General features: G+C 34.0%; 1 protein-coding gene across 1 annotated transcript in view; it reads right to left on the bottom strand.

The window, feature by feature from the left end:
• LOC137642641 (DE-cadherin-like) overlaps positions 1–17,500 on the bottom strand; it is a 506,564-nt gene that overhangs the window by 54,557 nt on the left and 434,507 nt on the right. Inside the window, exons 22-25 of the mRNA XM_068375393.1 lie at positions 5,687–5,809; positions 5,306–5,455; positions 3,241–3,413; positions 2,169–2,361 (exon numbers count right to left, since the gene is read on the bottom strand). Coding sequence (XP_068231494.1) covers positions 2,169–2,361; positions 3,241–3,413; positions 5,306–5,455; positions 5,687–5,809 — 639 coding nt within the window. The remainder of the gene's footprint in view (positions 1–2,168; positions 2,362–3,240; positions 3,414–5,305; positions 5,456–5,686; positions 5,810–17,500) is intronic.

Below are 17,500 nucleotides of genomic sequence, written 5' to 3'. Positions count from 1 at the left end.
ATCTGAAGATTCTTCCTAAGTTTTTGCACACACAATGCTAATTTCCTAGATTCGTTGAATATTTTTCCTTCTTCCTCCTACCACTATCCAACACATTTACTCATCAAATTTTAGCACAAATTTACAGGTTCCAGTTTTTTCAGTCAACGTTAATATTCTTTGTTCTATTTCCCAGGTTTCGAATATTATTCACAACTTTACTCGTGTTCAATAAAACTCCTAACTCCTCTTGCAAACATTTTTCAGATTTTTCACTAAATGGTGAAATTCTGCCATTCTTCACTACTTTCCCTTTGATTTCTCTCCTTGACTAACTCATTATTTTATCCAGAAATTTACTAAACTGCCATGAAGTCATATCTTACCCACATCTCAGAAACACTTTATTATCAACCCATTAATTCTTCTTTTAATATATCATAACATGCTTTGTTTCCATCATGGAGAATTTTAATGAGAGTCAATAAATTCATTGCATGCATCATAAACCTTGAACCCCATATTACTTCTCTGTAAGTTTTACTAATATATAATTCTAGGTCCATGTTTGTAGCAGGCAGCTTTGTTTTCACTTATTTTCACACATCTCAAATTACTCTATCGGAACATACACTTCATTTTCATGTTTACTTATGTAAAACCACTCAGCTCTACCTCTCTAATACTTTTTGTAATATGTCTTACAGTCTCATCTTTTATACAAAAATAAAAACTATTTAAGGTACATTTCCTCAGAAACCTTTGAATAATTCAGGTATACTTTACATAAACTCCTCTCAGTTACTAGATTTTTTGCAGTCTTTAATCTCTTCAAGTCCTTAATAGATTTACTATTTCTAACTTTACGAAAATCCCATTTTTCTATTTAGCTTTTCTGACGCTCTCCTCTTCTCCATATTAAACAAATCTACAAAATATGAACTCCACTGTCTTGGTAGAACACTTACTTTAGACAGCTTATTACTATTTTCGCTTTTCATTGAGTTTATATCCTCACTATTTTATTCTCCGTATATTCGCCTGTAGGGTAATTAATTACAGCCCCGGAAACTCTTTTGTCTGTTCTCATTACTTTCTCTCTTTTATCGACTATTTTTTTCTTGATTATCCCATTCAACCTCCTCTATACCTTTTCAGGGTCTTATCTGTTTATTCATTGGAACCTAAATAATCACTTTTTATTATTATTATTATTATTATTATTATTATTATTATTATTATTATTATTATTATTATTATTATTATTATTATTATTATTATTATTATTATTATTATTGCTAGCTAAGCTACAACCCTAGTTGGAAAAACAGGATGCTATAACCCCAAGGGCTCCAACACGAAAAAATAGGCCAGTGTGGAAGGGAAATGAAGAAAAAAATAAACTACCAGAGAAGTAACGAACAATTAGAATAAAGTATTTCAAGAACAGTCACAACATTAAAACAAATAATTATACATACAGATTAAATATATTTCCTTGTCCCATGCTTACTATTTATATCCTTCCCCTTCATTCAAAAACAAAAACAAATCTCTACCTTCGTATCTCCAAACTTACCCAATTGCTCATGGGTTTTCTCAATTGTCTTTATTAAATTTAGAGCCAAACCGCCCCCACCCCCTTCCACTTCAAGTTAAACTTTTCTTTAGCTTAAACTCCGACTCAAACAGTAACAAATATACTTTGAGCTAATTCTCCATTTAACTTTACGTCCATCTACGTGTTCTCTCGTATGTAGTAAGTGAGGAATATTTTTTGTTAAAGGCAACGTAAAGTTTTTTTCTGATTAATATCATAAGTATTTAATTTAATAGAATACCTTATAAAATAGGATGAAAAACAACGTAACGGACAAGCAAGAAATCTTGGGAATAAAAATTAATTAGAAAAGCTCACAAGTATTTAGGAAATTGTAAATATGTGCCTCAACGTAACTTCAATCTTATTCCAAAAAAACAAATAAAATACATTCATTGTTTATTTTTCACAAAAAATAACTGATTAGAGATGTAAAAGTTAAAATATTTTGATGGTAAAAGAAGTGATGAATCAATGTGCGAAAAAAAACCCCTTCTGAAGTAAAGTCGAAAAGTGAATATAATACGCAATAAATAAACAAAAACTCTCATATATTGAAGATGAAACACATCGTAAACTCGAACAATACCTGGTAATTGTAGACCTTAATTTTGCTTGTTCCATTGGACATTGGAGAGTCGTTCACATCCCCGACCTCTAGGGTGAAGAACCGGATGCCTCTTCGACCTGTCTGGTCTTGGGTCACAAAGGGAAGGGGATACACCTTCTGCTCCTCTCGGTTCAACGAGACTAAAGGATTTAGCCGGTACGTTGACCCTAATCTGTGAGGTAAAGAGAAACGAGAGCATTGTTGATTCCGTCTCTCTGGTAAAAATCATCACTTTTTAAATGACTACCTAACGAATAATCGTTTTCCTTCTTTAATATATAACTGTTTAGAAATTTCGCGAAGGAAGCTCGCAATAAAAAGGGGAAGTTGTGCAAATAACCTTATTTAAGCATTCCAAAGGTAATCGAAGGACATGAGTCTTGTCCTCAGCTACAGCAAGATAAAGGGGGTAAGAGAAAATAGTAACAACGCCTCAATATTGTTAACTATATAAAAAAATTAATAAGCAATGCTAACAATTTAACAATGATGGCATAAAGTCCTTGGTAAGAAAATTTATGAATAAAAACAGAATAAAAAAAAGACAAGCTAAGAAAAGTGAAGCCATATTCTGGCATCCTTTTTCAAAGGATATTGTAAAAGTTTCTTTGATATCATTTATTACAAATTACGTTTTAACCTACTGTACTATACATTCAATATTATTTTTTTTCTGAAATAGGAAAAGGCTGTGTAATGAGAAGCTTTTTGGCTATAATTCATGAATAAAGGTATTACAAACTAAAACCAGGTTCTTGTTAGCACACCCTACTTACTCATGTGAGCTTTAAGTTAGTTTGAGGTATCGAAAACTATATACACTGCAGTGACAACTTCCTAGTAACATTAAAACCATGAAAATTTGAAATAAGAAATAAGTATGGTGCATGTTTCCATACATCACAAACGTTGTTCATAGATTTTGAATATAAAACTTTAGACACCAAGAACTTGTTTACTCAGTAAACTTGTCTTACAAGGTTAGTGGAATAAACAACAAATTCCTTCTCCTCATTAGCAATATGTTATCCAAAGAATAATGGCGTCTCACCCGTCAACAGGAAGAAGACTGAATTTTTCCAGCCAAGAAACGGGAGTTTCCGGATCAAACACCATGGTGCACGGACAGCCATTGTCACTTCCATCAACATCGCTGAGCTTTATAGTTATCGATTTCACATCCTCAGGATCCATGTTCTCCATGACTTTGGCGTAACTGTTTTCCTAGATAAATAAAGTATGCAAAATCATGAATATTCCGATTATATTTCGATCAAACTTCTCTATTTGCAATACTCTTTTTTAAACTTAATCGGATTTTGGAAGTACTGTACATTCACCTTTCGCCTCTTATAAGGTTTTTTATCTTGTCATATTAGTCTATATATTTTGTTCTACGTGCAATGAAAATCATTATGTATGCTACACAAGAACCATTATCCATTAACATATTATTGCATGCACACACACACACACACACACATATATATATATATATATATATATATATATATATATATATATATATATATATATATATATATATATACATATATATATATATATATATATATATATATATATATATATATATATATATATATATATATAGTATATATATATGTATATATATACATATATATATATATATATATATATATATATATATATATATATATATATATATATATATTTATATATATATATAAATATATATGTATATATATGGATATATATATATATATATATATATATATATATATATATATATATATATATATATATATATATGTATATATATAAATATATATATACATATATATATATATATATATATACAAAAATATGCATATGTACGTATATACTGTATATATATATATATATATATATATATATATATATATATATATATATATATATATATATATATATATATATATATATATACAATAAGCCACAATATCTCTTTATATCCAATTTACTCTGCCTCAAGAGAGATCTCCCTTAGTGGCCGAGTGGTAAGTCCCTGGAACCTCAGTTTCCTTGGTCCGGGTTGGATTCCTTAGCCGACCAGAAACTATTATCATAAGCTTAATTCGCCCTCGGGTCTCTGTCATCGAGATTGAAGGATTTTGACATTAAGAGTATTTATGGCTTATATGGATATATATATATATATATATATATATATATATAGAGAGAGAGAGAGAGAGAGAGAGAGAGAGAGAGAGAGAGAGAGAGAGAGAGAGAGAGAGAGAGAGAGAGAGAGAGAGAGAATATATTACATATTTTATCTATTTTATAAGTAAATGATGAGAGAATTCACGTTTGTTACGACATAATACATAGTTAGAGTTATACTACATATTGGTGAAGGTTTTTAGCATCAAGCTGAACAAAGATGTAACTGGTATTGATTGAAAATACGTTTAAGACAAAATCTTGCCAAGGAATCCCATTGGTGTCACGTGTTCAAGATGAAAGATTGTAGTTGCAAAAACTTATAATTATTATCTTATTCCTTTCAGCTGAGGATTTCCCTTGCACAGAATGTGGTGGATGATCTGATCAGGTGTTGGTAAAAAAATTCTTTAGTTATTGGAATACATTTAAAATTATAGAGATTTTAAAAGGTTGGGCGTCTAGGAGTTGGAAAATAGTCAAAATATCTCAAAGAAGGGGATGGTTCCGGCAGTTGATGAGAAATGAACAAAGTACTATAAACCAGTATATATGGGAAAATCATTGAGAAGAATTATATGAAAGCTCGAAAAATCTCAGTAAAAGGGCAAGGAAAAAAAGCAACCCATGTGGAAATTTTTGCATAAAGTGTTCAAGCTGGAAGGAAATTGAGAGTCAGGTCCCCAAAATATAAAAATCTGATGTAAGAATATTAATGACGATGATTATTGTGGTGGATTTAGCAAAAGAGGTTCAAATAATATTGGACGGTGCAATGGATAAAATGCCAGCATCCAGTTTCAGAAAAAAATGCATTACATACCATACGGTGAGAATTGGCATTTAAAGGAAGAGGGAGAGCTGCATCTCTATGAGTACAGTAGGAAAAGAAAATATAACGCTCGCCAGGTAAAGATATGGAACAGTGTACTTACAGGTGAATGTATATGCGGGTGATTATCGTTGAGATCTCTGATGATCAGATGAACGGTGGCAGGATCAGCATCGTGACCTCTTCCGCCTTCATCGTTAGCCCTCGGATACAAGGTCATTATGCCCTTCTTAGCAGCCTCACGATCTAAACACTGAGTACATGAAAAGGAAAGATGTTCAATGGTTTACAAAAGAAAGCCCTTTTATTTTCCTTTATTCCTATAAGTAGTTTCAAGATAAGAAATGAGAAACCAACTTCTAATCTCACTTAAATCAACAAAATTGGACTAATTCTACTCTTTCTGCAGCCGGCGGGCAAATAGATATACCTACAAGACACACAGAGGCCACTGGTAATACTGAAATAAGAAGCTATTACTTACTCCTTTCAATGATAGGTCCCCATTCTTGCTGTCTATGGTAAAGTTGAGTTGTTCGACAGGAGACAGATAATACAGTATGTTTTGGTTGACTGTGCGTGGTAAGTCGGGGTCAACAGCTGATACCTGGTGTGAAAAAAAAAACATTTGGGTCATGTCATTAGATAGAGAAAATACAATTACATCTCACTCATTTTAACTTGCTCAAAACTGAAACCTAATTATCAGTAATTGTCAATTCTAAGAAAATGGGAAAATCATTGGTGAATCATGAACAGATTCTTTAAAACAAAAGGTAGATTGTCTGTTATCATTATAAGACAATTGTAGATCAGTCAAACACTTTTTGGTCAATAGTTAGTACACACACCCAATAAATAACCATCTAATATGGCCTAAAATTTAGTCTCTGGAGTAACCAAATATCAGTACAGACCAAAGAACTGTTACTAGGTTTATAAAATTACATTCATTCTCTCTTATTTCTAAATAATCCACGGAAATATACTACCCCCCCCCCCCCCCCGAAATATCGAAAACTGGAATCAAATCCCTAGCTTCCTTTGCTAAACACCATGGTAGCCATGGCTGAACAGAAAAACTTAAGTTGATAGTATAAAATCCTAAATCTGTAATCTAGTACACAGATTTGGATAGAAAAGATTAATTTAATTTGAAAATGCGTCACTGTTTAAAATATAACCTTAATATAGTGCATATCAACGCTTTGTTCATTCCACCTTGATATACAAAGTAACTTGTATAACATTTATACACCTAAGAATTATAGACAAAAGAACAGGATGCCCAATTATCCAGAGACTTCTCTTGGAAACAGATGTTCTGATTCTACTTATTTATAATGCTTTACTGGTGTTAATTATGTATCTTAGCTCATATTTAACCAGAATCATAGCATTATCTATTACATTATTAAATCATAATATAATCCTTCGATTGTCCATGTTCTTTCTTTTATTTTATTATTCAACTGCTAAAGCTTGCAGTAATTATAAATACGTCTTTTATTAGAACTCGGAGAACTAAATGAGAGTAGCCTAAGTCACAGAACACATCTAAGAAGTTTATTAAAAATTCAAGCCACTAGTATACATCATAAACGTTTGAGGACTATTTTCATTTAACATTTCATTATTAACCTTTGCATCAAAGTTTTTCATATCCATTAAGATTTCCTTACTTTTTAAATAACCAAAATTATCAACTTGAAATAATAATCGTTTCAATTTTATTCATTATTAATGACGTCTTCTTTCATGTCTGCTTCAATTACAATTAACTTAATTCTTTTTGCCATGGTTTTCCAAGCTCTAAATTTTCCTCCACTTAAAAAGGTTAATCACCATATGCTTTTACAGTCGGTATTTCTAACCTAGTATGTGAAGTTTATGCATTATTCATAGCCACCTTGTATGACAACTAGAAATGTGACTGGATACGGAATAAACTTGATATAGCATTAATTAGTTAAACTATGCATGATGTTATAAAAAAAAATCCAAAATAACACTTTTATAGATTTCTGAGAAATGGAATTGGAATATATATGATCCAAACAAAATGTATTGACCATATTGATGTGCCCCGGCCTCATCTCTCCCTTTCCAGAATTAACATTCCTGGTACACATTCAAATTCCTTGGCCAGTTCAAAACCCCAAAAACGATCGTCATCAGTCTCGTACAAATTGAAGTGGGCTTGCGGGGGGGGGGGGGGGACTGAGAATGTAGCTTAAATGTGAAAAATCTGTTCACATGGATGAGAGGGATTACACTTTACTGGATGGAAGCTAATAGGTACCGACAACCTTCATTCCATTTCGATTTTTGTTCCAAACTCGGCAGATTTAATCAGTCTATGAGGTACATCAAAATGACTCTACCTTTTACAAAACTCTCTACAACCCATGCCATAAATCTCTCTCTCTCTCTCTCTCTCTCTCTCTCTCTCTCTCTCTCTCTCTCTCTCTCTCTCTCTCTCTCTCTCTCTCTCTCCTGTAGTATATTATTTCTAGATTGACAGCGCGCCATAGTCAAGCATTACGGGTGTCAAATTTTCACATATTTACTTTATGGTTATAATATTACACTAAAGATCACCTTGGCCATCTTTATTATTCAGTTGAAATGTCTACCTCGACTTAGAACATTTGCATTTGTTTCATCCCATTCTCATATTCAACATAACTCATATTATTCCTCAACTCATCCGATGTACGCTTTGTATTCAACACATTACCGCTCTTTTTCTATTTCCAGTCTTGCCGAGATAAAATCTTATAACAAACTGTCCGCTCTTATTTTCCATTAAGGTTACATTATCTGCTCATTATCTGGCTGCAACATTATCTTCTTTTCATTCAAAATGTTAGTTCTACATTACAAGATACATAATGGCTCTTTTTCTACCATAATGGGAAAAGGGTGTTCATAGTGTTGAATGGGTTTATATGTAACATTATTGCCCTTTTTTTTGTCTTGTAAGTTTTCCAAGACTGGAAATCTTTACAAAATGCACACTTTACCTCGAATTGTATTCTTTAGTGAAAATGTTTCTCTCTCTCTCTCTCTCTCTCTCTCTCTCTCCTCTCTCTCTCTCTCTCTCTCTCTCTCTCTCTCTCTCACACACATTATATATATATATACATATATATATATATATATATATATATATATATATATATATATATATATATATATATATATATATATATGTACATATATATATATATATATATATATATATATATATATATGTACATATATATATATATATATATATATATATATATATATACATATATATGAATATTCATTGCCATCAGATATCACAAATGGTTGTGTTTACCCTTCCCCTGCGACTATGTATCTATAGAATTATGTATATATATATATATATATATATATATATATATATATATATATATATATATATATATATATATATATATACATATATATATATATATATATAATATATATATATATATATATATATATATATATATATATATATATAATGTATATAGATATATATATATGTGTGTGTCTGTGTGTGTTTGCGTGTGTGCATGTGTATATGTCAATGTAATGTTTACAACCATGATCAACGTAAATGGGTAAAGATTCGGAGTTATACATCTGCATTTTATTCACAATTTGACGTAAAATTAGTTATGCTTTGCTTTAACCTGTCTTTGTGCTTTTAACGCCCCTATTATCCAAAGGTTTAGGTCTTTATCTTTACATTTTTTATTAATTTCTTGTGACTTAGTATTAATATTCTTCTTACTACCCTCACGGATGCCACTTTTTTTTATTCGCTCCTATCCTTCTTCTCGTCCAAACCATCAAATAATTTCATATCTCTGTTATCCAGAAACTGGACATCAGATAAGTTACTCTGGTCATAAATCTTCGTATTCTATGGTCAGGCCTTTGTAAAATATTCTACATTGCCTTTGTTAGCGGCCATAAGTTTGCTCAATCAAATAGAACAGACCATAAACAGACATCAGATTTCGATGTACACTGTCAAGTTAATTTTTATGTACCAGAAGTTAAGCAATCCACTTTTTTTATCCAATATGCTACTAGTCCTCTTTAGCCTCTCTATACAACACTTGTTTCGCAGTCGACTGTGCCTCCCTATAACAGAAATGTTATATACTGTATATATTGCGAGACATGGCCTTGAAAAATATATCCTACGACACCTTTATATTCCGAGATATGCTCTTGAAAGGTATATTTTATGACATCTTTTACACATATCACCGTCGTTACCCTCACACCACTCCCACAACATCCATAAGGCCACTCTCCTGGATAACATTTTCTTTGCTCTCTTTCCAGTCGCCATAACCTAAGATATAATTTGCCTAAGTTGAAGTTTTAATCCTCTCCATTCCACTCTGCAAGCTTTCGAGAATTTTTACATTTCTGACTTTGCTTATAATACTAGATAATATGCAAATTACATCTTGCCAGTGTAGACCTTATCATTCCATCTGTTTAGCTTCCTTCAGAGTAAAAGTTTGAGGACTAATTCTTGATAAGCAACAACGTTTAATCTAAATTCTTCAACATTGCGCCTTTCTGGTAGTTTGTCCTGCAACACTATCAAAGGACTACCTAAGACCCTCATATGTCTAGTATAATTTTTCTCTGCATCGTTTTTCAAATATAGTTGTCCTGGAACGAAAATGAACTTAAAATGATCTATCTTAACAAATTTTCTTAACTTTTCCATACCTTCTACAAATTTATTATAAATATCTCAGGCCTATAAATTACTAGGTTATTTTCAAATTGCAGTGCATTCCTATTTCCTTTGTAAATAATCATGGCTATATCTCACTCCTCCGCCCCTGTCTTCCTTTCCAATGTTTACATAATAGTATTCTGGTAGCTAGCTGGCAACCAAGCTCTACAGTTGTTCATAAATATATAAGCAATACCTTTCATATATAAACCAAATTGTATATGCATATCTATAGATAAGAAATTTTATGGGGAAAAAGTTATGCCTCTTTCCGTATAAAAAAAAAAAAAAAAAAAAAAAAAAAAAAAAAAAAAAAAAAAAGATAAGTTCTTGAACAATATACTGTACTAAGATACAGGTTCACAAATACGTAAATTAACTTGATAATCACTTTATAGATTTTCAATCTTTGCTAAAGGTAATGGTATATGGGGTCATTGACGTCTTTTCACATTGTGCAAATTAGTTGTATAACCTGGAATATCATATGGACTTAAAAGATAAATTTAGATTACTTTAACGACAATTATAGATAGAAAAATAGCCTTTTACTTCATTATGTAAAATCAAATCATTCCAATATTGGTTCTAATATTAGCTAGCCCGATGTAATTCAGCTATTTTGTGATGAATGTATAAGATGAACGTCAATTGTATCGAAAGTTAATTTATTAATAAGAGGTTCACTGAATTTTCCGTTATGTCTTTCAGTGAAAATGGTGTAGAATTAGTTTTCTCATAACACTTGATAATACTAAAACACATCCCTGTCCCACATCTTTTATTCCATATTGAATTAGCCCTTAGAAAATTCTTCATCATTCTGCTCCAAGCACAGTTGTCTTACATATTCTTCAAGGGCTTCTGGTTTATAGGGTATATGAGACACTTCCCCATATCAGGAACACATAACAGTCGTCGTATTTAAGCAATGGAAACTGTTGAACAATGGCTCCTGCGCACAGCTTATAAGTTATGTATATACATATATACATACATACATACTTACATACGATAGTATACACATTAATACATACATATTGTCATATATAAACATATGTATATATATATTCATCTTTTCATCAGTATATAGAAACATATACACGTACACAGAGAGACACGAACGCACGCACACACACTTATATATATATATATATATATATATATATATATATATATATATATATATATATGAATGTGTGTGTCTGCTGTACATATACACCATCAGCCGTTACTTGTCTAATTCAGAATAAAGGCCTCAGACATGCCCTTTAACCTGCGTCTGTTAATGCTCTTACTATGTAAGTCCACACCTGCAAACTTTCTTTGTTTGTCAATCCATCTCCTTCTCTTCCTACCCGGCTTCTTCTGCAATCTCTACGGACCCATTCTGTTATGCTTAATGACCATCTATTATCTGTCATTCTCATTGTATGTCCTGCCCATGTATATTTCTTTTTCTTACATGTTGTTAGAATATTGTGTGTATGTCAATTCCATCATAACTTCAAATAAGCCTCAAAAGATTATTAATATCGATTTCGCTCTGCCTCGTGATCACAGACCAAATGGAAAATTGCCGTAATCTCATGGCAAGAGTTTATGGCATGGGAAGGATTAGAACCCCTGCCGAGTCAAACTCGGAATGACAGGCGAGAATAATACCGATTTGGCTATAAAGAGAAATAGGACTCTGAATCAACTCCTATCTCTGTTTATAATCGAATTCATCACCATCATAATCATCTCCTCCTTGGCCTATTGGCGCAAAGAGCGTCGGTTAGATTTAGCCAGTAGCCTTTGTCTTCAGCTCCTAAATTAATACTTCTCCATTTATCATCTCCAACTTTATGCTTCATAGTCCTCAGCCATATAGACCTGGGTTCTTCCAAACCGAGGCATAATAATTAGATCTACGAATTTTCCACCATAAAACTTATCTAAATACCTAGTTAATATCTTTAATCTTTTGGTTAGCATCATTTCAGAGTCAAATGTAAAAAAAAAAAATTAGATTCCATTAGCAAATTAAATCATTCATCTTTGATTAACGTGCCTTTTTTTCCATTTGTATGGCGTAAGCACAGTTGTTTTCTTTTTGAATGACTTTGCTTTGGCTTTCGGGTAGACCGTGGTCCCGATCGGCTACCCTCCTTGACATCGCTTAGACCCCGTTAGCATATGTTTTTGTGTTGTACTTGACACCAGCGTCGTCCCTCTCAGCAGAGAGGAGTCCTGGCGCGGTTAGGTCGATAGTTTGAGACGTGTGAGGTGTCTGCTATATTTTCATAAGGTGTTGGCGTGGCTTTGTTTGTGTGTGCATTAGTCAGTAACACCAATGTGCTTCAAGCAAACCTATCCGTCAATTAAATACATATTAGGTAGCCTTGTCAGTTATGACGTTTTATCATTATTTACTAAAGTTACCATAGATGGTGCGTCAGAATTTCTATATGATACCTTGCAGAATCAATAACTGATTTTACCATTTTGTAATAGTACCGAAATAGAATTAATTAAAAATTTTGATTTAATGGGAAATTATATACACAAACGTTTTTTTATGGTCATACGAAACCTCTTTTGTCCAGTATTGAACAACACCTATATATGAATTATTTCAAGCAGAATCCTAAGTAGTATTTTATCTGATAATGAAAAATGGTTTCGCTATATTGATAACAATACAATATGTGCGAGCATATAATGAAAATTTGGATATCTTTTTTGGCAGATCGAAGGGTTTAGTGCCATCAATAAATTGTACTGTATAGTTGGGAAATAGTTGTAGTCTTATGTAGTTTACCTCTTTTCGATTGCCGTATAAACATGATAGATTCAAGTTTAATGTAGACAGAAAACCAACCAACATATCTGCGCATGTGCATTTCTACTCATACCAAAGTAATAAAGTTAGGAAATATGTTGACTTCAATGTTTTTGAGAACGTTATGAGTTTGCAACCCTTAGAATATTGATATTGAAACAAAGGAGATCATGACTATAGGCTAGAAATTAAAGTACCTCGAAATTGTATTAGATGATGCATTAAGAACCGCACAAACACTATAATGCAAAAGAAATCTTACTTTCATTGCCATAAAACACTTTCCAAGATATTTCAACGTTAATGTAACAGGTAAGTGCAATATTAACAAAATAAAAACAGAACTAACAAAGAACTCTACTGACAGTAGCAAATTGTATATCGTAAATCTAATAGAGCTCTTGAAAAAAAAAAAAAGTCCAGTTTTAAGAAGCAAAGTTTTGATAAATTTACATATAGAACATCAAATGTAGCAACTCTGTGTATTTACTGTATATCCAAAGAAATGAGCAAGCTTCATAAATCATAATTTCTTTAATCAGACTTGATCTTAGCGACACCTGGTTTCTCTCAAAGAATTACATACCTAATATTATATATGTGTGATATTATTTCTCTTATCAATGTCATCATATACATTTATGTATAATTGTATGCATTATAGTCACTTATATGTATATATATATATATATATATATATATATATATATATATATATATATATATATATATATATATATATATATATATGTATGTATGTATGTATATATATATATATATATATATATATATATATATATATATGTATGTATGTATGTATATATATATATATATATATATATATATATATATATATATATATATATATATATATATGTATGTATGTATATATATATATATATATATATATATATATATATATATATATATATATATATATATATTGGTATGTAAAATATGTATTTATAGCTGTGTTTGCATATACTTTTACATGTGCATATATGCTAAATGTGTATATGTATACAAGTGTAAAATATATATATATATATATATATATATATATATATATATATATATATATATATATATATATATATATATATATATATACATACATATATATATATATATATATATATATATATATATACATACATATATATATATATATATATATATATATAGAGAGAGAGAGAGAGAGAGAGAGAGAGAGAGATACAAACACACACACACACACATATATATATATATATATATATATATATATATATATATATATATATATATATATATATATATATATATATATATATATATATATATATATATATATATATACATATATATATATATATATATATATATATATATATATATATATATATATATATATATATATATAGGCGTGAATGCATCTATATATATGCATATATATATACATGGGTAAGTAAACGTATTCAAGATAAACGCATATTAATATAAAGAAATTGTAGGCAACTACGGAAAGACCAAAAGGGAAAAAAAAAATACCGGGACATCTGAGATGCCCTTGACTAGTGGGATGTGAACTCTGCCCGCGAAGGCACCTGGGGGTTGAAGTTTGTGATGAGCCAAAAACTACAACATGCTATTTCTTGTCCAACTGGCACCCATTATATTAACAGTTAACAATGAGATATAGGCAGACAGGTTCATGCAAGTTGCTGTCAGTGCGAGGGGAGAGCGAAGATACAAAGGATAATATATACAAAAAAGAAAAGTTGTTACCATGTACGAACATGTGACTCAAGTTTGGTACATGGCTCCCCCCTAGAAATGACATACTATACATGTTATATAGGGCACCCTGATCTAGAGAGACAAACTGAAGGCGGATCATTAGATAGGGGATAAGCAGGTTTTAGACGATCAATGGAGACCCAGTCTTCTTTGCCTCGAATGTTTAGTAGGAATGCTTTCGGATTGCTCCGGATCACAAGGAAAGGGCCCGTGTAAGGGGGTGTTAGCGGTGGCTTGCTAGTGTCATTATGTAGGAAGACTTGTGTTGCAGAGTGCAAGTCTGTTGGTATGTGATGCTTCGCTGGGGGTTTGTGAGTCTGGCGGCATGGAGTAAATTTTCTCACGACATAACGTATGCACTGGAGATCGTCAGAGGAGGTTGCAGAAAGAAAAAATTTGGCAAGAATGACCAACGGGTCGCCATATACCATTCCAGCTGCCGAGATGTCCAGGGAGTCTTTAGGAGTGGTCCTTACTCCCAGGATGACCCAGGGAAACTGAGTAAGCCAGTTGGAGTCCTTGCAGAAGGACATCAAAGCTGCTTTGAGGATGTGATGAAAATGTACAACCATTCCATTGTCAGCAGGGTTGTAGGCCGTTGTCTGATGTAGGGTGATGCCCAGGAGATTCGCTAATGATGTCCATAATTGAGAGGTGAAAGTGGTACCCCTGTCAGAAGTAATATGCTCGGGAACCAAATCTTGCTATCCATCCTGAGAGTAAGGCAGATGTGCATGAGGCGGACATTGCAGTTTCCATGGGAATGGCTTCAGGCCAACGAGTGGAGCGGTCGGTGACGGTAAATATATAACGATGTCCTTGTGATGTAGGTAGGGGACCTACAACGTTAACGTGAATGTGAGCGAAACGACGCTGAGGTTGAGGAAAGGTGCCCACTCCTGAATCTGTCTGTCGATGTACTTTGGAAGTTTGGCAAGAAGTACAGGCACGGACTCAATCCTTAGCATCCTTATTAATGCCGTACCAAATGAACTTCGTCTTCAGCAAGTGTGCAGTAGAACGGCGAGAAGGATGTGAAAGGCCGTGAATGAAATCAAATACCTGTCGGCGCATGAGAGCAAGAATCCACGGTTGAGGTCTACCAGTACTGACATCACAGAGGAGAGAGGAGGGTGGTGTTGGAGTCGTCAAGGGGAACATCTTCCCAACGGAGGGATGTGCAGGATGTCCTACACGCTTGATACTCTGGATCCAGTCGTTGGGCTTCAACCAAGGCTTTGTAATCCAATGCCAGTTAAACGGCAGCCCACGTGTTTCTTGACAGGGCATCGGCAACGAGATTCATTTTCCCAGGGACGTGTTGAAGGGTGCAATTGTATTCAGACACGGCGGAGAGATGTCAGCGTTGACGGACGGACCAGGCGCCAGACTGTCAAATGAAGGCGTGCACCAGAGACATGTGGTCTGTGCGAATAACGAAGGGCTTACCTTCTAAGAAATGGTGAAAGTTACGGACAGCCAAGTGCACCGCCAGCAATTCGCGATTGAAGGTAGAATAACCCGATTCTGCCTTTTACAGTTTTCTGCTGAAGAAGGCCAATGGGCCGGATGAGCCATTGACCACCTGTTCGAATACTGCACCAAAAGTGACGTCGCTGGCATCGGTGGAGAGAAGGAGAGGGGCATGTGGAACGGGAAAAGTGAAAGCAGCAGTGGTTGATAGGGCATTCTTTGCGTTGCAGAAGGCCACTTCTTGAAGGGGACCCCACTTCAGGTCTTTTGGCTCACCCTTGAGGGAGGAGTAGTGGGGAGCAAGAGTGGCGGCAATGGTTGGCAGAAAACGGTGATAATAGTTGATCATGCCTAAGAATTCCTGCAGCGCTTTGACGGTCGAGGCGGTGGGGAAGCTCTGAACGGCTACTACCTTCTTAGGGAGGGGATGGACTCTTTCAGGAGTGATGCGGTGTTCTAAGAACGACACTTCATTGGTGCCAAAGGTACGCTTGTCGTACTAGATAACAAGGCCGTTTTGTTGTAGGCAGTCGAGCAAGATGCGCAGGCGAAGGAGGTGTTCTCTTTTGAGGAAGACAACACAAGTATGTTGTCCATGTAACATGCAAAGAAGGGGAGGTCCCCTAAGATGCCATTCATTACACATTGAAAGGTAGCCCCAGCATCACAAAGGTCAAAACAGGAGTAATTGAAGGTGTATGTACCGAAGGGAGGGGTGATGGCGGTCTTAGGGATGTCTTCTGGGTTCATAGGCACCTGATGTATTATCAGGTGCCTATGCACCCTTCAGGAAGTCAAGCAGGGAGAAAACCTTCACCTTTTGCGGGTAGGAGGTCACGTCAGCAATGTTTGGGAGGGGGTAGTGATCCGGTTCTGTTTGCATGTTCAGACGCGTGTAATCCCCACACGGATGGAGTCAGCCGTCTTTCTTCAGGACAATGTGTAAGGGTGATGACCATGGGCGGAAGGTCTTTTGGCAAAGGACCATTTCTTCCATTTCGGTGAACGTCTCTTTGGCGGCTGCCAATCAATCCGGTGCCACGTCTGAATTTGGCGAAGACTGGGGGTCCCGCCATCTTGATATGGTGATAGATAACGTGTTTGGTAGGAGTCGTGGGCGTTTGGCGAAGTTCTGGGCGAAAAAATCAACGTGAGGAGGTAGGTGTAGGCATCTGTGGGTGCGCTGATGTTGAGAGCAAGGTTGGAGGGGTCAGGTTGAAGAGGTGTTGACAAATACGAGTCTGTATTGATCAATCGTCGGTGGGCGACATCGACCAGAAGGTGGAAATAAAAGAAGAAATCCGCATCGAGGATTGGCAATGTGACGTCAGCAACGAGAACCTTCTAATTAAATTTGCCACTTCCAAACGATAATGTGAGGTTCTCGTAACCGTAGGTGGGCATCGCATATCCGTTGGCAGCTACCAGGCAGATGTCGGTAGACTTAGGCAGAC

The sequence above is a fragment of the Palaemon carinicauda genome, chromosome 6, assembly GCF_036898095.1.
Source record: "Palaemon carinicauda isolate YSFRI2023 chromosome 6, ASM3689809v2, whole genome shotgun sequence".
Taxonomy (NCBI): domain Eukaryota; kingdom Metazoa; phylum Arthropoda; class Malacostraca; order Decapoda; family Palaemonidae; genus Palaemon; species Palaemon carinicauda.
Note: the sequence above shows the minus strand (reverse complement) of the source record. Positions and strands in the feature narration are given on the sequence as shown.